The 23,557-nt window shown below is 40.3% G+C and overlaps 1 protein-coding gene across 1 annotated transcript in view; it reads right to left on the reverse strand.

Annotated features, from left to right (window-relative positions):
* Positions 1–23,557, reverse strand: part of nphp1 (nephronophthisis 1) — an 89,654-nt gene that overhangs the window by 17,247 nt on the left and 48,850 nt on the right. The window contains exons 15-18 of the mRNA XM_072246858.1: positions 18,221–18,297; positions 18,048–18,141; positions 14,410–14,522; positions 10,535–10,608 (exon numbers count right to left, since the gene is read on the reverse strand). Coding sequence (XP_072102959.1) covers positions 10,535–10,608; positions 14,410–14,522; positions 18,048–18,141; positions 18,221–18,297 — 358 coding nt within the window. The remainder of the gene's footprint in view (positions 1–10,534; positions 10,609–14,409; positions 14,523–18,047; positions 18,142–18,220; positions 18,298–23,557) is intronic.

The raw sequence follows: 23,557 nt of genomic DNA on the forward strand, positions 1-23,557 counted from the left end.
ACAGGAATTGAATTGACTTTATTACTTACATCCTTCATATACATGAGGAGTAAAAATCTTTACATTTTTATCTAAATGTGCATTGTGCAATTTATAGTAATTTGTAATAAATGGTATGTACAACAGGACAGTCACTATAACATAGAAATACAATTGTATCAGCGTGAATTAATCAGTCTGATGGCCTGGTGGAAGAAGCTGTCCCGGAGCCTGTTGGTCCTGGCTTTTAAGCTGCGGTATCGTTTTCCAGATGGTGGCAGCTGGAACAGTTTGTGTTTGGGGTGACTCAGGTCTCCAATGATCCTTTGGACCCTTTTTACACACCCGTCCTTGTAAATGTCCTGAATAGTGGGAAGTTCACATCTACAGATGTGCAGGGCTGTCCGCACCACTCTCTGCAGAGTCCTGTGATTGAGGGAAGTACAGTTCCCATACCAGGCAGTGATGCAGCCAGTCAGGATGCTCTCAATTGTGCCCCTGTAGAAAGTTCTTAGAATTTGGGGGCCCATACCAAACTTCTTCAACCGTCTGAGGTGAAACAGGCACTGTTGTGCTTTCTTCACCACGCATCCGGTATGTACAGACCACGTGAGACCCTCGGCGATGTGAATGCCGAGGAACTTAAAGCTGTTCACCCTCTCAATCCCAAATCCTCGATGATGTCAATAGGGGTTACCCTATCTCTATTCCTCCTATAGTCCACGACCAGCTCCTTTGATTTTGCAACATTGAGGGAGAGGTTGTTTTAATACCACTGTGCCAGGCTGATGACTTCTTCTCTGTAGGCTGCCTCGTTATTATTTGAGATTAGGCATCCGAAGACACACACTCAATGATTTAGGAACAGCTTCATCCCCTCTGCCATCAGATATCTGAATGGTGATTGAACCCATGAACACTACCTCACTACTTTTCTAATTTAACTAAATATATATTTACTGTAATTCACAGTTTTGATTATGTATTGCATTGTACTGCTGCCACAAAAACAACACATTTCATAACATATGCCAGTGATAATAAACCTGACTCGGATTCTTCTGATTCTGGTAACAAACAGCAGAAACCAGTCAAACTCTTCCCTGTTAGGATGCAGTAAATCAAAAGCATACTCTGTTGCTTTGATATAGTGAAGTTTACAAGTTATTCATTGAACTACCATTATTGACAGAAATGCCAGGTGAAAGATCATTTAGGGTGGAGTAACTACATTATATTCCAGAAAATGACGGATTGTTAATTAATCTGGGATTAATTTAAGAGATTGCTCTATGTGAAATTTTTTGATTACATGCATTTGTCTCTCAAAATTCAAAGGCATCTGGCCAATTTATTTTACCTAGTTGCAAGGGTACACTGTAGATACCCCTTTTTAAAATAGCTTGTTTATTTAATCTTAAGGAGAAAGAGAACCACAGGTAAACAACATAGATTAGTTAAAGTGCATGGCTTTCATTTTCCACACCAGGCCCTTCATCCAGTCCATGCTCAAACCATTTAAACAGCTACTCCAATTGACCTGAACCAGGACCATAGCTCTCCATATCCCTACTGTCCATGCACCTATTCAAATTCCTCTTAAAAGTTTGAATTGAGCTCGCATGGACCACTTGTGCTGGCAGCTCATTCCACAATCTCACAAGCCTGAGTGAAGAAGTTTTCCCTCATATTCCCTTAAAACTTCTCAGCCTTCATCCTTAACCCATGACTTTCTGGTTGTAGTCCCACCCAACCTCAATGAAAAAAGCCTGCTTGTATTTACCCCATCTATAACCCTCATAATTTTGTATACTTCTATCAAATCTCCTCTCAGTCTTCTACATTCTAAGGAATACAGTCCTAATCTATTCTATCTTCTCTTATAACTCAGCTCCTCCAGACCCAGCAAGATCCTTGTAAATTTTCTCTGCACTCTTTCAACCTTGTTTACATCTTTCCTGTAGATAGGTGATCAAAACTGCACACAATTAGGCCTCACCAACATCTTACACAACTTCAACATAACATTCCACCTCCTGTACCCAATACATCGATTTATGAAGAACAATGTGCTAAAAGCTTTCTGTATGACCTGATCTACCTGTGATGTCACTTACAACAAATTATAGACCTGTATACCCAGATCCCTTTGTTCTACCACACTCCTCAGTGCCCTACCATTCACTGTGTAAGTGATGATAAAGGAGTCAAGTTAAGAGGAGCAAGCAGGAGATTCTATGGATGTGAAAGAGACACAAGAAGGCTAAGTTGCCTCCCAGGTGTCAGGGTCAGGGACACCTTGGATCAGGTCCAAAGCATTTTAAAAGGAGAGGTGAGCAGCCAGAAATTGTGATACATATTGATATCAACAACATAGGGAGGTAAACGGCTGAGGTCCTGAAAGAATATAGTGAGCTAGGTAGAAAGCTAAAAAGCAGAACCTTAAGGGTAGTAATCTCTGGATTGCTGCCTATGCCATGTTCTAGTGAGTGTAAGAATAGGATGATTTGGCAGATGAATAACTTGACTGAGGAATTGGTGCAGGGGGCAGAGTTTCAGATTTCTGGATCATTGGAATCTCTTCTGAAGAATGTATGACCTGTACAAAAAGGACAGGTTATACGTGAACCTCAGGGTGACCAATACCCTTGTGGGTGGATTTGCTAGAACTGCTGGGGGTGGGGGGGGAGGTGTTTAAAACTAGTTTGGCAGGGGGATGGGAACCAGAATAATAGATAGAAGATGGAACAGTTAGTATCGAGGTAGATGTAGCATGTAGAAAATTTGTGAGGAAGGATAAGCAGTTGATAGGGCAAAATTTTAGCAGGTGGGATGGGCTGAAGTGTGTCTATTTTAATGCAAGTATTAGGAACAAGGATGATGAATTTAGAGCATGAGTCAGTATATGGAACTATGATGTTGTGGCCATTATGAAGACTTGGCTGTCATAAGGGCAGGAATGGCTACTAGATGTTCTGAGGTTTAGATATTTCAAAACGGAACAGGGAGGGAGGTGAAAGAGGTGGGAAACTGGCATGGCTAATCAGGGATAGTGTCTCATCTGCAGAAATGGAGACATTGTGGAGGCATTATCTACTGAGTCAGTGAGGGTGGAAGTCAGAACTGGAAGGGAACAATCACTCTACTAGGAGTAGTCAATAGAATGCCCAATAACAACAGAGACACTGAGGAACAGATCAGGAGGCAAGTCTTAGAAAGGTGCAACAATAACAGATAACATAACAAATAATATTGATTGGTACCTCCTTAGTGCAAAAAGCTTGCATGAGGCAGAATTTGTTAGTTGCATCCAGGAAGGATTTCTGACATTATGTAAACAGACCAACTATAGGAGAAGCCATACTGCATTTGTGTGAGGCAATGAAACAGGTCAGAAGTCAGATCTCTCAGAGACAGAGCATTTCAGAGACTGTAACCACAACTCCCCGACCTTTTCTATAGCCTTGAAGAAGAATAGGAGCAGACAGTATGAGAAAATATTTAATTGAGGAAGGCAAATTATAATTCTATAAGGCAGGAACTCAGGAGCATAAATTGGGAACAGATGTACTCTGGGAAATACACACAGAAAAATGGAGGTTGTTGAGGGAGCACTTCCTGGGGTTTCTGGATAGGTTTTTCAATTCAGGCAAGGAAAAGATGGCGATGGTTTACAAGAGATGTGGTACACCTAGTCAAGAGGAAGGAAGAAACTTATTTAGGGTTTGGGAAGCAAGGATAAGACAGGGCTCTAGAGATATAGGTAGCCAGGAAGCTAAAGAATATACTTGGCAGAGCTAGAAGGGGGCAATGGAAGACTATGGCGAGTAGGATTAAGGAAAACTCCAAGCTGTTCTACACATATTTGAAGGGCAGGAGGATGGCCAGAGTGAGGGTAGTACCAATAAGGGTTAGTAGACATGTCCTTAGAGACAGTGGAGGTAAGGGAGATCCTTAATGAATACTTTGCTTCAGTATTTACCAGTGAGAAGACCTTAATGATTGCGAGGACGGTGTAAAATAAGCTGATTTTACAGCTTATGTGAAATAAGCTGAAACATACTGCTGTTAGGAAAATTTGAAAAATATTAAGCTAGATAAGTTCCTGGGGCCAGATGGGATGTATCCCAGGTTCCTATGAGAAGTGAAGGAAGAGAGTGCTCAGCCCTAGGTGATGATCTTTGCATCCTCACTGGCCACAGGGAGCAATACCAGATGATTACAGTGTGGCAAATTACATTCCTTTTTTTAAGAAAAGGGAGTAGGGATAACCTAAGGAATTGTAAACCAACAAGTATTACATCAGCAGTGGGCAAATTATTGGAGAGGATTCTTAGTGGCAGGATTTGTGAGTATTTGGTTAAACATGGTCTGATTAGTGATATTCAGCATGGCTTTGTGAGGGGCAGGTCATGCTTCACGAACCAGACTGAATTCTTTGACAATGTGACAAAGCACATTGATAACAGTAGAGAACTGGATGTAGTGTAAATAGATTTTCGTAAGCCATTTGATAAGGCTCACTATGGTAGGCTTATTCAAAAAGTCAAGAGGCATAGGATCCAAGGAAACCTGGATACAGAACTGATTTCTCTACAGAAGGCAGAGGGTGATAGTAGATGGAGTATATTCTGCCTGGAGGTCAGTGTACCAATGGCGCTCTGCATGGATCTGTATTGGCCCATATGGTGCTACTCCAGCTCTTTGTGATTATTATGAATGGTTTGCATAAGGAAGTGGAAGAGTGGGTTAGTAGGTTTACAGATGGCACGAAGCTTGATGGATTTGTGGATAGTGTGGAGGATTGTTGTAGTTGCAATGGGAATTGACAGGGTGCAGAGCCAGGCTGAGAAGTGGCAAATGGAGTTCAACCTGGAAAAGTGTGAGGTGATTCATTGTAGAAGGTCAAATTTGAAGGCATAATACGGGGTTAATGGCAAGATTGTTAGCATTGTGAAGTAATAGAGGGATCTTGGAGCCCATATTCATAGATTTCTCAAAGATGCCACACAAGTTGATAGGTGCGTTGGCCTTTATTTGTTGGGAACTGAGTTTAAGAGCCGCAAGATAATGTTACAGTTCTATAAAGCCTTGAACACATTTGGAATGTGATGTTCAATTCTGACCACCTCATTAATGGAAGAAGGATTTGGAAGCTTTAGAGAGGGTGTAGTGGAGATTTACCAGGATACTGTTGAACTAGAAAGCACGTCTTACGAAGATAGGATGAATGAGCTAAGGCTTTCTCTTTGGAGCAAAGGAGAATAAAAAGTGACTTAATAGAAGTGTACAAAATGATGAGGCATAAATCGAATGGATAGCTAGAGACTTTTTCCCCTGAGCGGAAATGGCTAAAACAAAGGGGCATAATTTTACTTTGATTGGAGGAGCATATAAGAGGACATCAGAGGTAAGTTCTTTACACAGAAAAGTGGTGGGTGCTTGAATGCCTTGCCAGGGGTTATGGTAGAGGCAGATACATTAGGGGCATTTAAGAAATTCTTACATAGGCACATGGTTAATAAAAAAGGAGGGTTATATAGGAGGGAAGGATTACCTATATCTTAGAGTAGGTTAAAAAGGTGGTACAACATATGGGCCGAAAGGCCTGAACTGTGCTGTAATATTCAATGATCTATGAAAAGGGTTGTGGGCACTTCTCTTGGGAATTCTGAATGATAGAAGTTTGAATATAAGCATGAATAAAGGAGGAGAAATACAGTATGATATTGCACCTCCAGAGTCAGCAGTGAACCAGAAACCTATAGATGTAAAAGTATTCTGTACCTGGGAGATATTTTTGGTTAGCATTAAGCAATGGATTACCAGAATAAGCAACATCAATTCATTGGTGATTGGTAGGAACTGGAGGGGGAAATTCTCCAACAGCTGAGTGAACAGATTAGAGTTGTCCAAAAGGACAGGGTTTGCTCTCAGGTAGAGAGAACCACAAGTGTATAATTAACTAATGATTTCTGGGTCTGAAGAAGGAGCCAGTGGAAGCACTAAACCCGACGTTCAGGATAAGGTGGCAACCTTGTGAGCAAAAGTAGAGTTCTAAATTTCAGAGCAGCCATGCTGGACGTCAGATTGTGTGTGTGAATTTCATTGATTGAGATGTACTCAACATATTTAACAGAAATACAAAGGAGTTTAAATTTGTCAATGTCAATGTGAACAGTCTGTTCTGATCTGACTATTAAATTATAAATCAACTGAGTGGGAGAAAGCAAAGTAAGGAAATGGGCATAATACTCACATACAGCTGCATATTCGTTCCTTTCACAAAGCAGCAGCAAGAGAGTATATCTAGTAGAGATTAATGAATTGAGAAAAGGAAGTATTTGCTGAATTTATGGTATGACTTCAGGCATTATGCGAAGTTCACAAGAGATCAATTGACATTAAAGTGAACTCCATCAAGTGTTCAAGTAAATAAATACAATGTCTCCATCGAATGTCTCAAAGGGAATGCTTGATAACTCCAAAGTAAAAAAGCACTTCCTAAATAAAATAGTGCCACTAATGTACTCAACACATTCCCAAACACTAGAGAAATGTGTCACCAGAAAAAGATTCACAAAGTATTAGATGGAAACAAGCATCAGGTGGGGCTTCCCACAGTTGTAAATGTTCATAACGAAAGCAAACTGAATTTTTAAACAGATGTAAGTAAAAGATAACATTTCTGTCAAATTCCTTCTTCGATAGAAAACCAGTGAAGTAGGGAATGAAGTAGTGCTGATTACTTGAAGTGTTCATTCCTTTGAAATAACAAGCATGCTTTTAATTCCCCCCATCCCATTGTCAATGGGATTTTTTTTAAAATGAGCAATGCAAAGGAGAGAGAGAAATATATCAGGACTTTTGTTTAGACTCAAAGTAAACAGAACTAGGATCTCAGAATCTTAATCAGGTTTATCGTCACTGACATATGTTGCGAATTTTTTGTTTTCTGGCATTAGTACGGTGCAAGCGTAATAAATTACTTAAAGTTAATTTTTTAAATTAACAAATAAATAGTGCAAAAGAGAAATAGAGTGGTAGTGTTCATGAACCTTTCATAAGGGAAGAAACTGTTGCTAAAATGTTGAATGAGAGTCTTCAGGCTTCTGTGCTTCTTCCTTGTGGTAGTAAAGAGAAGAGGGCATGTCCCAGTATGACTATGACTATGTTTGTACTTGCACACTAAGTGTAAGTCCCTAGGGTCCATAGGAACCATAGAAACTACAGCACAGAAACAGGCCCTTTGGCCCTTCTTGGCTGTGCCAAACCATTTTCTGCCTAGTCCCACTGACCTGCGCACGGACCATATCCCTCCATACACCTCCCATCCATGTATCTGTCCAATTTATTCTTAAATGTTAAAAAAGAACCCGTATTTACCACCTCGTCTGGCAGCTCGTTCCATACTCCCACCACTCTCTGTGTGAAGAAGCCCCCCCCCCATGTTCCCTTTAAACTTTTCCCCCTTCACCCTTAACCCATGTCCTCTGGTTTTTTTCCTCCCCTTGCCTCAGTGGAAAAAGCCTGCTTGCATTCACTCTATCTATACCCATCATAATTTTATATACCTCTATCAAATCTCCCCCCATTCTTCTACGCTCCAGGGAATAAAGTCCTAACCTATTCAACCTTTCTCTGTAACTGAGTTTCTCAAGTCCCGGCAACATCCTTGTAAACCTTCTCTGCACTCTTTCAACCTTACTTATATCCTTCCTGTAATTTGGTGACCAAAACTGAACACAATACTCCAGATTCGGCCTCACCAATGCCTTACACAACCTCATCATAACATTCCAGCTCTTATACTCAATACTTAGATTAATAAAGGCCAATGTACCAAAAGCTCTCTTTACAACCCTATATACCTGTGATGCCACTTTTAGGGAATTTTGTATCTGTATTCCCAGATCCCTCTGTTCCACTGCACTCCTCAGTGCCTTACCATTAACCCTGCATGTTCTACGTTGGTTTGTCCTTCCAATGTGCAATACCTCACACTTGTCTGTATTAAACTCCATCTGCCATTTTTCAGCCCATTTTTCCAGCTGGTCCAAGTCCCTCTGCAGGCTCTGAAAATCTTCCTCACTGTCTACTACACCTCCAATCTTTGTATCATCAGCAAATTTGCTGATCCAGTTTATCACATTATCATCCAGATCATTGATATAGATGACAAATAACAATGGACCCAGCACTGATCCCTGTGGCACACCACTAGTCACAGGCCTCCACTCGGAGAAGCAATTCTCTACTACCACTCTTGGCTTCTTCCATTGAGCCAATGTCTAATCCAATTTACCACCTCTCCATGTATACCTAGCGACTGAATTTTCCTAACTAACCTCCCATGCGAGACCTTGTCAAAGGCCTTACTGAAGTCCATGTAGACAATATCCACTGCCTTCCCTTCATCCACTTTCCTGGTAACCTCCTCGAAAAACTCCAACAGATTGGTCAAACATGACCTACCACGCACAAAGCCATGTTGACTCTCCCTAATAAACCCCTGTCTATCCAAATGCTTGTAGATTCTGTCTCTTAGTACTCCCTCCAATAACTTACCTACTACTGACGTTAAACTCACCAGCCTATAATTTCCCGGATTACTTTTCGGTCCTTTTTTAAACAACGGAACAACGTGAGCCACTCTCCAATCCTCCGGCACTTCACCCGTAGACAGCGACATTTTAAATATTTCTGCCAGGGTCCCCGCAATTTCAACACTAGTCTCCTTCAAGGTCCGAGGGAACACGCTGTCAGGTCCCGGGGATTTATCCACTTTAATTTTCCTCAAGACAGCAAGCACCTCCTCCTTTTCAATCTGTACAGTTTCCATGGTCTCACTACTTGATTCCCTCAATTCCATAGATTTCATGCCAGCTTCCTTAGTAAATACAGACGCAAAAAACCTATTTAAGATCTCCCCCATTTCCTTTGGTTCCACACAAAGCCGACCACTCTGATCTTCAAGAGGACCAATTTTATCCCTTACAATCCTTTTGCTCTTAATATACTTGTAAAAGCTCTTTGGATTATCCTTCACTTTGACTGCCAAGGCAACCTCATGTCTTCTTTTAGCCCTCCTGATTTCTTTCTTAAGTATTTTCTTGCACTTCTTATACTCCTCAAGCACCTGATTTACCCCGTTTCCTATACATTTCATACAACTCCCTCTTCTTCTTTATCAGAGTTGCAATATCCCTTGAGAGCCAAGGTTCCTTATTCCTATTCAATTTGCCTTTAATCCTGACAGGAACGTACAAACTCTGCACTCTCAGAATTTCCCCTTTGAAGGCTTCCCACCTACCAATCACATCTTTGCCAGAGAACAACCTGTCCCAATCCACGCCTTTTAGATCCTTTCTTATTTCTTCAAATTTGGCCTTCCAGTTCAGAACCTCAACCCTAGGACCAGATCTATCCTTGTCCATGATCAAATTGAAACTAATGGTGTTATGATCACTGGAACCAAAGTGCTCCCCTACACAGACTTCTGTCACTTGCCCTAATTCGTTTCCTAACAGGAGATCCAATATTGCATCCCCTCTAGTTGGTCCCTCTATATATTGATTTAGAAAACTTTTCTGAACACATTTTTACAAACTCTAAACCATCTAGACCCCTAACAGTATGGGAGTCCCAATCAATGTATGGAAAATTAAAATCCCCTACCACCACAACTTTATGTTTCCTGCAGTTGCCTACTATCTCTCTGCAGATTTGCTCTTCCAAGTCTCGTTGACTATTGGGTGGTCTGTAATACAATCCCACTAATGTGGCCATACCTTTCCTGTTTCTCAGCTCCACCCATAAGGACTCAGTAGACAAGCCCTCTAATCTGTCCTGCCTGAGCACTGCTGTAATATTTTCCCTAACAAGCAATGCTACTCCCCCACCTTTCATTCCTCTAAGCCCCAGAGTCATCAGAATGCAAACTACCACTGGTCTGTTTCTATCCTAATTCTCAAGAGCCTATATAAAAAGGAATGCATTTGAATTTAAAAATAAGTTCAAATATAACTTTATACCTTGCATTTCCAATGCACATCTAATGTATCTAACACATTCCCAAGCACAGGGAAATGCATCATCAGGCTACAGTAAAGCTATGATAGTCCAGCAACATTAGAGCCTTGGTATTGTTGGACTGGTAGGATTGCCAGACTATTGGATATCAGTCTGATTAATACACCAACACACTTTTAATTCTCTTTTTGAGGAAACAATTTGTACATGGTTAACTTTGCTTTAAACAACAGAAATACCTCCTAAACAGAGGCACTGCAGGTAGGAATAGTTGAATTCATTGAAACCCTAACAGGAGCACAGAAGGATTTGCTGACAGAAGAACTATGAACTCTGTAATGGTAAAAATAAACTCCTTGGAAGTCAATGAGGACAAGGATAATGCTGGAACATAGTTTATGGAACTTCTGTAAACTGGAGCATGCAACAATAGGGAATAAGCTGGTCCTGAAGTAACAAAAGACTGGTAGCTTGGTAATTTTGTGCCAATAAAAATAGTGCAAAATCTCAACAGAAGACTTACCCTTAAAGCATCTACAATATCAGTTTGCTCCACAAGTTCTGAAAATGTTGCCAACACTGGGTTACAGATGAGATCTATAATGCAAATAAACAATAAAAATCAATGTCAATATGTGCACTTTATTCTAATTTTTTAAAATTACACTTTAATCATAATAAAAAAATAAGAATAAACCATTTAACACCTTTTCATTCTACATTCATAGGTAATGCATTAAGTAGCATTAGCTTACATTTTTAAACTGATAGCACCTATGGCATTCGCCACAGCCTGGGGTGGTATGCTACCACAATAATTGAGGGGTTTTCTCAGCCAATCAGGCTCCTCCATTTCCAGTTGTAGAAAAACCCTGTACTTTGGTAACATCTCACATCTCCTTGTGCAATGCAAATTAGACAAAGATTAGACAAACTGTCTCAAAATCAGACTTTTGATCTACTGATGAAAGTCACATCATTGTTGCAGTTACTGAGGTAATCAAACAAATTTATTGATAAAGCAGTTGGGAGCTGTTATTGTGAAGGGAGTATGCATTACATAAAAACTTTCTGGGGTAATACTGGGTTACACCACTACTAACTTGAGTACAGCAGAGAAAGCCTGTACAGTTAATATTATGAACAGCTTCAGTACGGTAAATAAAACACTTCTGTGGTTAGCAATTCATGATGGGAGCTGAATGAAGCGGGTTCATTCATGTAAAATTGTCAGCAAGAGAGTGAGCGATATGATTAAAAGGGAGCATAGTAGCGTACTGGTTAACACAACACTATTACAGTTCGGGGAATTCCGAGTTGGGAGTCTATTTCCGGCGCCATTCTATAAGGAGTCTCAGTAGGTCCTTCCCATGGAATACATAGGTTTTCCCCGGATGCTCCTGTTTCCTCCCACAGTCCAAAGACATACCAGTGAATTAGTCACTGTAAATTGTCCAGTGATTAGGTTAGGGTTAATCAGATTTGTGGGGTTGCTGAGGTGGTGCGGCTCGAAGGGCCAGGAGGACCCACTCCACACAGTTTCGCTAAATAAAATAAAATTTCTTTCCATGTAGAACAATTAAGACAAAAGTCATTACATTATTATAGTAAGAGACATAGGAATATTTATTCAATCAGTGAATTATACTAATAACACAGAGTGGGCACTGAGATTGGTTTTAGCTTCATGTTTAAACCACTTTTTATAATGCTGAACATCTACGCTCTGTCCGCCAGAGAAAGCAGGATCTCATTAATTCCACATCCCATTCCCATTCTGACATGTCTATCCACGGCCTCCTCTACTGTAAAGATGAAGCCACACTCAGGTTGGAGGAACAACACCTTATATTCCGTCTGGGTAGCCTCCAACCTGATGGCATGAACATCGACTTCTCTAACTTCCGCTAAGGCCCCACCTCCCCCTCGTACCCCATCTGTTACTTATTTTTATGCACACATTCTTTCTCTCACTCTCCTTTTTCTCCCTCTGTCCCTCTGAATATACCTCTTGCCCATCCTCTGGGTCCCCCCCACCGTCTTTCTTCCCGGACCTCCTGTCCCATGATCCTCTCGTATCCCCTTTTGCCTATCACCTGTCCAGCTCTTGGCTCTATCCCTCCCCCTCCTGTCTTCTCCTATCATTTTGGATCTCCCCCTCCCCCTCCAACTTTCAAATCCCTTACTCACTCTTCCTTCAGTTAGTCCTGACGAAGGGTCTCGGCCTGAAATGTCGACTGCACCTCTTCCTAGAGATGCTGCCTGGCCTGCTGCATTCACCAGCAACTTTTATGTGTGTTGCTTGAATTCCAGCATCTGCAGAATTCCTGTTGTTTTTGTTTTTATAATGCTGTTTACATTGTAAATTCATGCTGGTATTTATGTATTTATGCATATTTCATTCCATATCTGCACTTTAACCTCTAACTTTGTTTTATACATATAATTCTTTATTCTTTATAATTGTTGTTTTTGTTGCATGTCAAATCAACACACCATAGCAAATTCCTAATACATGCAAGTGTACACTCAATGGCCATTTTATTAGGTCCTTCCAGACCTAATAAAGTAGCTACTGAATGTATGTTTGCGGTCTTCTGCTGCCGTAGCCTATCCACTTCAAGGTTTGATGCGTTATGTGTTCAGAAATGCTCCTAGTTACTTGAGTTACTGTCGCCTTCCTGTCAGCATGAACCAGTCTAGCTATTCTCCTTTGACTTCTCTCATTAACAAGGCATTTTCACTCACAAACTGCTGTTCACTGGATTTTTTTTTGTCTTTCACACCATCCTCTGTAATCTCTAGAGCAGGAGTTCCCTACCTGCCACAGTCGAAGTTACTTAGATTAAGGACGCCACGGTAGTGTAGTGGTTAACGTGAAGCTATTACAGCTCAGGATGTCGGAGTTCAATCCCAGCATCCTCTTTAAGGAGTTTATATGTCCTCCCCATGGAATGCGTGTGTTTCCTGCAGGTGCTCCAGTTTCCTCCAAAAGACGTAGGTTAGATGGCCGTTGTAAACTATCCCGTGATTAGGCTAGAGTTAATATAGGTAGGTTGCTGGCAGCACAACTCAAAGGGCTGTAAGGGCCTGTTATACACTGTACCTCTCAATAAAATACCATCAATCACATTTCTTCCCCAATGTGATGTTTGGGCTAAGCAACAGCTGAATCTCTTAACCATGATGGCACGTTTTATGCATTGAGTTGCTACCACATGATTAGCTGATTAGATATTTACAGTAACAAGCAGTTGTATTGGTGCACCTAGCAAAGTGGCCATTGAGTGTGTATGGCACATAAGTTCATCCTTGATTCTGTCAGAAAGAATCTACAAAAAAAAAGCTTGCAGAAAAATAATAATCCATTGATACTGAAAACCATTATAGTTCTATGATAGCATACTAGTTTGTTTTAAACGTTATGTGTGTAATTTTGCCACAGATTCTACCCATTGATATGCTTTGTTTCACCCTAGCATGTCAAATTTCTGAAATAACAGTTTACTCCAGTATGTGGTAGAACTAGCTCTCCCTCAGTAAATTATACTGCAAACAGTGATAAAATACCAACCTAAGAAAACTTCCTGTTCATGAACACCAGTTACAACTTCTGTAAATTAAGGCAATTTTGAACTATTGTCTCTTACTACCACCCATCCCTTCCTCTTAATTGCTCAGGTGCCAGCTTTCATCCATTAGTTTACTAAATAGCTATGATTTAGAAGCTTACCTCGAGGATGAATGGGGGCAAGAGTAAGCACAACTATCCTTTGTTTACAGAGACATATTTACTCTCCTCCCATCCGGTAGACGCTACAGGAGCCTCCGCTCCCGCACCAGCAGGCTCAGGAAGAGCTTCCACCCTGAGGCTGCGACCCTGCTGAACCTCACGTCACAGCGCTAAGTAATATTGCACCCATATTGGACTATCTCAGTACTTTCATATTTGTATGTTGTAGCACTTACTTTTTATTCACAGTTATTTTGTAAATAATACTATTCTTTTGCACTTCCAATCGGATGTTAATTGCATTTCATTGGCTTTGTATCTGTACTCCGCACAATGACAATAAAGTTGAATCTAATCTAATCTAATCTAAGTAATCAACAGCAGGAAATCAGGACAATTCTCCATGTCCCTAATGCACAGCCACTTGAGCCAATTGTCACACACACAGTTCTCTATGGGTGAGATTAGCTAACAGCACCAACCAGTGGTTTATCCTAGCATGATGCCATTTCAGCCACTCACCCACTGCATAAATTCAATCAGCTTCACTGAATCTAATATAACGTGCTTTTAGAAATACATTTAAGTCTGAGCAATTCCTAGTCTAATATCACAGTAACTTTCAGAATTGGATATAATAGAGGCTTTTGGCTTAGCATTCTCACCGGCACTTTGCATATTAATTCTGTCTTTAAGAAGTGCTTCTGCAAGTAACTGTCGATAAAAGGCCAATAAGTGGACGTAGCATTTGGGACCAACCAGTGTTTCTGGAAGCAAGCTGCAAATAAAGGAAGCAATTATTTAATAGGAGCCAGCCACCAAGAACAGAATTTTAATTGTCATGCCATAGCTGTAGGATAAGGACTTTTACAGCTGCACAATTCAAACAGAAAATCCCAGGAGAGGTGATAGAAGCAAATACAATGGCAATGTTTAAGTAGCATTCAGACAGGCACATGAACAAGCAGAGAATTATGGAAAAGTATCACATGCTAGCATACATGTGGTTTAAAACTGGTATCTTGGTCAGCACAAACATTATGCTAAAGTCTAGGAGATGTGATATTATATTGAAATTGTATAAGACATTGGTGAGGCCTAATTTGGAGTATTGTCTGCAGTTTTGGTCACCTACCCTCAGGAAAGATGTAAATAAGGTTGAAAGAGTGCAGAGAAAATATACAATGATCTTGCCGAGTCTGGAAGACCTGAGTTATAAGAAAAAATTAAATAGGTAACAGCTTTATTTCTTGGAACATAGAAGACTGAGAGGACATTTGATAGAGATATACAAAATTATTTGAGGTATAGATAAGCAGACTTTTTCCACTGAGGTTGGGTGAGACTACAACCAGAGGTCTTGGATAAGGGTGTAAAGTGACAGTATAAGGAGAACATGAAGGGAAACTTCTTCATTCAGAGGATCATGGAACTGTGGAATGAACTGCCAGGACAAGTAATACATGCAAGCTCGATTTCAATGTTTAAAAGAAGCTTGCATAATAGGGATATGGAGGGCTATGGTCCCAGTGCAGGCCGATTAGAGTAGGCAGATTAAATGGTCTGGCACAGACTAGATGGGCCAAAGGGCCTGTTTCTGTGCTGTACTGTTCTATGACTCTATGAAGGCCTGTTCTTGTGCCATTCTGTTCCATGTTCTAAACTGCTAGAAACACTCACTAGCTCAGGCAGCATCTGTGGAAAGGGAAACAGACTTAACATTTCAAGTTGAATTGTTTACATAACATTGCTGTTTTGAAAAGTTTTCAGCCTGAAAATGTTAACTCTGTATACTCCTTTGTCATGTCTGGATCTTCCCAGCTCTGGATTAAATTCTATTTGCTATTTTTGTGACAACTGACTAAAAGAGCTAGATTTTCCTAAAATATAAAGCTTTCCTCCTCAATATCAATCAAGCAGCTGATTTTTACTTCACCTACCTACTTCTTTATTATTGTCTCTAAGTCTCAATCATTTAATATATATAAGAGGCAAGGAACCAATTACGGGGACTTGTCGAATTATATTGCTGACATCTTTCCTGCCACAATATACTCTATCTGTGAATGATTACCCTTTGACCCCGACTACTAGATTAATTTCTACCATACTTCTTTTGGGCTCATAACTTTTTGATCAACTTGGTACGTGGGACGTAATCAAAACCCATGCCGAAATCTATGCAGACTGCATCAAACATGCAGCTCTCATCAATCCTCCTCATTACCCATTATTTTTAGGATGCAGCCTTCCCTTAACAAATCCATATGGATTGCTGTGATGAATGAACCTTTAAAAATTAAGATTTTTACTGATCCTTAAAGTGATTACAATAACTTTCACACAAAGAACATTATGCTAACTAGCCAGTAATTCCATCCTTGTCATTGAATATAGACCCAATCTTCTTAATGCAACCATTTCATCTCAGGAATCAACCAAGAGATGCTTCCCTTAACTGCCTCAAATGCAAATACTGAATATCCTCCTTTTACTAAAGACACAAACTATATGCAACATTCCACAGGTAGTTATATCATGCTGTCAGTTGTAACAAGACTATTTCCCTCTTGTATTCCATTCCTTTCAACTTTCCATTTGCCTTCTTAGTTACTTGTTTTATCTCATTACTCCTGTGAATCATGAGGCCATCCAGAACACCCATACCACAGTATTTTCTGTTTTACTACACTTCCTAATGGAATGGATAGAGTCACGTTATGTTTTATGTACTAAATTTTTGCCTACTCTATTTATTTACATTCCTATGTAAACTATTTGTGTCCTCCCGCAACACTTCATTTCTTCATGTTTACACTCGTGAAGATTGTAAATAGTTGAGGCCCTAACACTAATCGCTGTTGCAGATCTGTTAAGGACCTATTCATCCCAACTTCACTATTTTCTGTTAGAAAACCATTCTTTATCCATTCCAAGATATCACCCACAACCTGATGAGCATTTACCTTGTGGCATAACGTTTTATATTTCATTTAATGAAAATCCCTTTTAAATACTCAAATACACTAGATCTACTGATTCCGCTTCATTTAGCCTGCTGACTATAATTTCAAATAACAGCAAGAGATTTAAGTGGAAACATAAAAGACTGCAGATGCTGTAATCTAGGCTAGCTGGGACCAAAGACAAGACCAGATTACTAAACTAGCAACCTTGCATTTTTATACAAGTTCGTTAAGCATAAATCCCTGACAGAAAACTATTGTGATTTTGTAAGTTACAAAGACAGCAGAGAAACAGGGTTTTCTGCTCACCAAGTCAACCTCAACCATACAGCATTCATTTACTCTAATCCCTCATTAATCCCATTTTATTTATTTATCCCACATTCTTATCAACTCCCGAGATTCTACCACTCACCTCCAAACTAGGGTCAATTTATAGTGGCCAGTTAACCAATCAACTTGCAAATCTTTGGGATATGGGAGGAAACTAAAATAGAAATCAATGCAATCACAGGAAGAACATGCAAACTCCATAGCTAGCAATGAGATCAGGAACATGCCGGTGTCAGCAGTGGATTCCAACTCCTTCCCCAGTAATGAATGTTGGGCTAAGTAGTTTATAGACTTCTTGTCTCCTTCCTTGAATACAGCTGATACATTTGTAGGCTTCCAATCTGCATTGGAACTTGCTATAATCTAGGAAGTTTTACAAGATCACAATACATACAATACTGTAAAGCACTGGAAGTTTTTGCAGCTACTTCTTTTAGTTACCTAGAATGCAGGCCAAGTCTGGCCTTGAAGAACTTGTCAGTCTTCATTCTAATTAGAGAATAATAACTTAGCAAAGCAATGTTAATAATTGTTTTAAACTCCTCTCTTTTGTGCCTTTATTTCCAAGTACCATTGGGATACTTTTTAGTATCTTCTACCATGAAGACAGATCAAAGCCTGTGTCCTGATTATTAATTCCCCAGTCTCACCTTCTATGGTTGCCTTGGTTTCTCACTTCCTTTTTGTTTAAAACACTTTCAGTACCTTCTTAAAATTCTGACCTTTGTACTCAATTAAAATAGAGCTAATTATTCACAGCAAATAGCATTGCTCATTAGTGTGCCTTGCTCTGACCATGTACATCTGATGTGGTAAATATACTTACTATGCCTGGCCAGATAAGAATGTCTTGCTAAGGGATTAAGGGTTATGGGTAAAATTCAGGAGAATGAGTTTTAAATAAATTAGCCACAATTGAAAGGCAAAGCAGACCTGATGGCATAATTATGCTCCCATATCTTATGGTTTCATGAAACATGAAATGTCAGTTTAGAAATACCTACTTCAGGCTATGTCTCATTTGACCAGATGGTGTCTTCAGCTTCACTAGGAGTTTAGGTTGCTTCCTGGATGCAATAATCTGTTCAAAAAAGTTAGCTAAAATATCAAAGTAAAACAAGATTAGGACATAGTTGAAGGAATCATAAATATCTGTGTATAAATAGATATACCCTACCTCTTCTAGAGAGTATTGGATCCACTTCCAAGCCTTTTTCATAAGGTGTTCCACCATTTAATACAATTTCATAGGTCCTATATTTTATTTTTTTTAAATGGAACAATACATATATAAATATTTTGGGGACACAAAATAAAAATACAATTCTAGCTACAGTGGCATGCAAAAGTTTGGGCACCCCGGTCAAAATTTCTGTTACTGTGAATAGCTAAGCGAGTAAAAGATGACTTGATCCAAAAGATGATGATGATGACATCTACTCAGACCTGAGATGCCAGCGTCGGGCATTTTCATGCCTTACAAGGTGCAGTTCGAAAGGCTGTGTGGGACACCACTCCTCGCACAGACATTTTGCATTATTATTTTACGAGGCCAAATTGCGAGCTCGACATCAACCCAGCACGGACTGAGAGCGTGCACGGGGGTGGTCTGTCACTGGATCAAACTCGGGAACCAAAAAGCATAAAGTTAAAGATGACACATTTCTTTAATATTTTAAGCAAGATTACTTTTTTATTTCCATCTTTTACTGTTTCAAAGTAACAAAAAAGGAAAAGGACCCGCAGCAAAAGTTCAGGCACCCTGCATGGTCAGTACTTAGTCACACCCCTTTGGCAAGTAAACACTTTCTGTAGCCAGCTAAGAGTCTTTCAATTCTCATTTAGGGGATTTTCGCCCATTCGTACTTGCAAAAGGATTCTAGTTCTTTGAGATTCTTGGGCCATCTTGCATGCACTGCTCTTTTGAGATCTAGTCATAGATTTTCGATGATGTTTAGGTTGGGGAACTAAGAGCCATGGCAAAATCTTCAGCTTGCGCCTCTTGAGGTAGTCCATTGTGGATTTTGAGGTGTGTTTAGGTGTTGTCATAGTAACCTGGACTTGAACATCACAAAAACCAAGGAGCTGATAGCAGACTTCAGGAAATCAAAGCGCGTCGAGCACTCTGCTCTGCACGTATACGGGAAAGAGGTGTAGAGAGTAGAGAGTTTCAAGTTCCTCGGTGTCCACATCTTGGCTGACCTCACCTGGACTGCCCATATCTCTTATCAGGTGGGGAAGGCCCAACAGAGGCTCTGCTTCCTAAGGAAGCTAAAGCACTCTCTCCTCCCTCATCACCTGCTGATCAACTTCTATCGGACAACTATAGAAAGCCTCCTGACGTATTGCTGTGCAGTGTGGTTTGCCAGCTGCACAGAACAGAACAGGAAGGACTTGCAGCAGGTGGTGAGGGTAACAGAGCAGGTTATTGGCACAACATTACCCTCCCTCAGAGACATTTATACTGGCAGACTTCAAAAGAAGGCTACTTGTATTTCAAAGGATCCCACTCATCCTGGACATCACCTATTTTCCCCTCTACCTTCTGGGAAGAGATACAGAGCATTAAGGAGGAAAACAAAGAGACTCCTTAACAGCTTCTACCCACAAGCAGTGAAATGTATAACACCCCCTTCCCTTCTCCTGCCCCCCTCCTAAGACAGCGGCAGCTAAATGCATCACACTTCCAGAAATGGCAGGTGTGCAGTAGTCCTAACCCCCCCCCATTCATATATTATTAATTTTGGACTGCACTCCTGAGGTTTTAGAGTTTATTTTATGTATATACTCTTTGTCATGCGGCAAAACGTTGAGCTGCTAAACTGTGTTTCATTGCTCCACAACAATGACAATAAAGATATTCTATTCTATTATCCTGTTGTAGAAGCCATCCTCTTTTCATCTTCAGCTTTCTTACAGACGGTGTGATGTTTATTTCCAGAATTTGCTGGTATTTAATTGAATTCATTCTTCCCTCTACCAGTGAAATGTTCCCCATGCCACTGGCTGCAGCACAAGCCCAAAGCATGATCGATCCACCCTCATGCTTAACAGTTGGAGAGGTGTTCTTTTCATGAAATTCTGCACCCTTTTTCCTCAAAACATACCTTTGCTCACTGCGGCCAAAAAGTTCTATTTTAACTTCATCAGTCCACAGGGCTTGTTTCCAAAATGCATCAGGCTTGTTCAGATGTTTCTTTGCAAACTTCTGATGCTGAATTTTGTGGTGAGGATGCAGGAAAGGTTTCCTTCTGACGACTCTTCCATGAAGGTCATATTTGTGCAGGTGTCGCTGCACAGTAGAACAGTGCACCACCACTCCAGAGTCTGCTAAACTTCCTGAAGGCCTTTTGCAGTCAAACGGGAGTTTTGATTTGTCTATCGTGTAATCCTACGAGCAGTTCTCTTGGAAAGTTTTCTTGGTCTTCCAGACCTCAACTTGACCTCCACCGTTCCTGTTAACTGCCATTAATTACATTATGAACTGAGGAAACGCCTACCTGAAAACGCTTTGCTATCTTCTTAGCCTTCTCCTGCTTTGTGGGCATCATTTATTTTAATTTTCAGAGTGCTAGGCAGCTGCTTAGGGGAGCCCATGGCTGCTGATTGTTGGGACAAGGTCTGAGGAGTCAGGGTATTTATAAGGCTTTGAAATTTGCATCATCTGGCCTTTCCTAACGATAATTGTGAACAAGCCATAGCCCTAACAAGCTATTTAAGGTCTGAGACCTTGGTAAAAGTTATCTGAGAGCTCAAATCTCTTGGGATGTCCAAACCTTTGCATGGTGCTCCTTTCCTTTTTTTTCCACTCTAAAATTATACAAGACAAAAATAATACACTAATCTTGCTTCAAATGTTGAAAAGAATGTTTCGTCTTTAACTTTATAACTTTTGGAGATCAGATCATCTTCTACTCACTTAACTATTCACAGTAACAGAAATTTTGACCAGCGGTGCCCAAACTTTTGCATGTCACTGTATTAAACTTGTGAGAATATTATTTACCAGAACACAAGATATTCATACACTATATCTTAGAAACCAAGATACTCTGTGGAAAAACAGATAAGAATTGAACAAAAACTGCAGAAATGATAACTTTTTGGCTTTGGTGTTGCTTTTGGTTTATTATTGTCACATATAGTGAAAAGCTTGCTTTACATATTGTTCAAATCATTGCACAATGCAATGAGGTAGAACAGATCAATCAACAATGCAAACTAAATTATCAAAGATACAGAGGAAGTGTGAGTAAATAAAGTGCATGATCATAATGAGGTAGATAGTGAGGTCAAAAGTCAATCTTATCATACAAGAGATCCATTTGAGAGACTGATATCTGCAGGATAGGGGCTGCCCTTGAGCCTGGTGGTGCATGCTTTCAGGCTTTTGTACCTTCTGCCTGATGGAGGTGGGGAGAAAAGAGAATGTGCAGGGCGGGTGGAGTCTCAGTTTATGATTGCTATTTACTGAGGCACTGAGATTATTGCAGGAGATTACTGAAAGACTAATAGGAAAGTGAATAACTCACATTCAAGTCTGCTGCATCATCCCATCATGGCTGATTCATCATCCCTCTCCTGCATTCTTCCTGTAGTCTTTGTCGCCCTCACTAACCAAGAACCTATCAACCTCTGCTTTAAATATATGCAATGACTTGGCCTCCACAGCCACCTGTGGCAATTAAATTCCAGATTCACCACCCTCTGGCCAAAGAAATTCCTTCTCATCTCTGTTCTAAATGGACATCCCTCTATTCTGAGGATGTGCCTCTGGTACTAGACTCATCCACCACAGGAAACATCCTCTCGACATCCATTCTGTCTAGGCCTTTCAATATTCATAGGTTTCAATGAGATTCTGCACCCGCCCCCCCCATCACCATTCTTCTAAACTCTAGTGAGCACAAGCCCAGAGCCATCAAGTGCTCCTCATACATTAGCCTTTTCATTCCCAGAATCATTCTCATGAAAATCCTCTCCCCTTCCAATGCCAGCACATATTTTCTTAGATAAAAGGTCCATTACTGCTCACGATACTCCAAGTGCGGTCTGACCAATGCCTTATAAAGCCTCAGCATCATATCCTTGCTCTTATATTCTAGTCCTCTTAAAATGAACACTAACATTGCATTTGTCTTACCACTGACTCAACCTGCAAGTTAACTTTTAGGGAATCCTGCACCCTTTGCATCTCAGTTTTTTGTATTTTCTTCCCATTTAGAAAATAGTCTATGCCTTTATTCCTCCTATCAAATTGCATGACATACACTTCCCTGTATTCTATCTGCCACTTCTTTGCACATTCTCCAAATATGTCCAAGTCCTTCTGCAGACTTCCTGCTTCCTCAACACTACCTGCCTCTCCATCTTTTTGTATCATCAGCAAATTTGGCCGCAAAGCCACCGATGTTGTCATCCAAATCATTGACGTATAACGTAAAAAGAAGCGATCTCAATACCGGCCCTTCTGGAACACCACTAGTCACTGGCAGCCAACCAGAATAGGCTCCCTTTTTTTTCAACTCTTTGCCTCCTGCCAATCTTCCATCCATACTAGGATCTTTCCTGTAATACTATGGGATCTTAGCTCGTTAAGGAGCCTTATGTGTGGCACCTTGCCAAAAGCCTTCTGCAAATCCAAGTAAGAAAAATTACTAACTCTCTTTTGTCTATCCTGCCTGTTATTTCCTCAATGCAGTCTAATAGATTTGTCAGGCAAGATTTCCCCTTCAGGAAACCATGCTAACCTTGGCCTATTTTATCATGTGCTTCCAAATACCCTGAAACCTCATCCTTAATAATGGACTCCAGCTTTCCAACCACTGAATTCAGGCTAACTAGCCTATACTTTTCTTTCTTCTGCCTCCCTTCCTTCTAAAACAGTGGAGTGGCATTTGCAATTTTCCAGTCTTCCAGACCCAATCCAGAATCTGGTGATTACAGCTTCCCAAGCAGCTTCTTCTTAGTAATAACAACTACACTCACTTCTGCTCCCTGGTACTCTCGAATTTCTGGCACACTGCTAGTGTCTTCCACAGTGAAGACCGTCAAAAAATATTCATGAAGTTTGTCCACATTTCTTTGCCCCCTATAACTACCTCTCCAGCAACATTTTCTAGGGGTCCAATATCCACTCTTTTATTCTTTATATATCTGAACAAACTTTTGGTATCCTCTTTTATATTTTTACCTTTATACTTCATCTCTTCCCTCATTATGGCTTTTTAAAGCTTCCCAATCTTCTAACTTTACACTAATATTTCCTATATTATATGCCCTCTCTTTTGCTTTACGCTGTGACTTCCCTTGTCACCCACAGTTGTCCTGTCCTCCCTTTAGAATATTTCTTCGTCTTTGGAATGTATCTATCCTACTTCTGAATTGCTCTCAGAAACTCCAGCTAGTGTCCCCTTATCAACTTTTACCCAACTTTCCAATCAAGTCTCATTCCCGTCGTGTAATTCACTTTACTCCATGATAATATTGATACATCTGACTTCATCTTCTCCCT

This window comes from Mobula birostris, chromosome 2 (genome assembly GCF_030028105.1).
Source record: "Mobula birostris isolate sMobBir1 chromosome 2, sMobBir1.hap1, whole genome shotgun sequence".
Taxonomy (NCBI): domain Eukaryota; kingdom Metazoa; phylum Chordata; class Chondrichthyes; order Myliobatiformes; family Myliobatidae; genus Mobula; species Mobula birostris.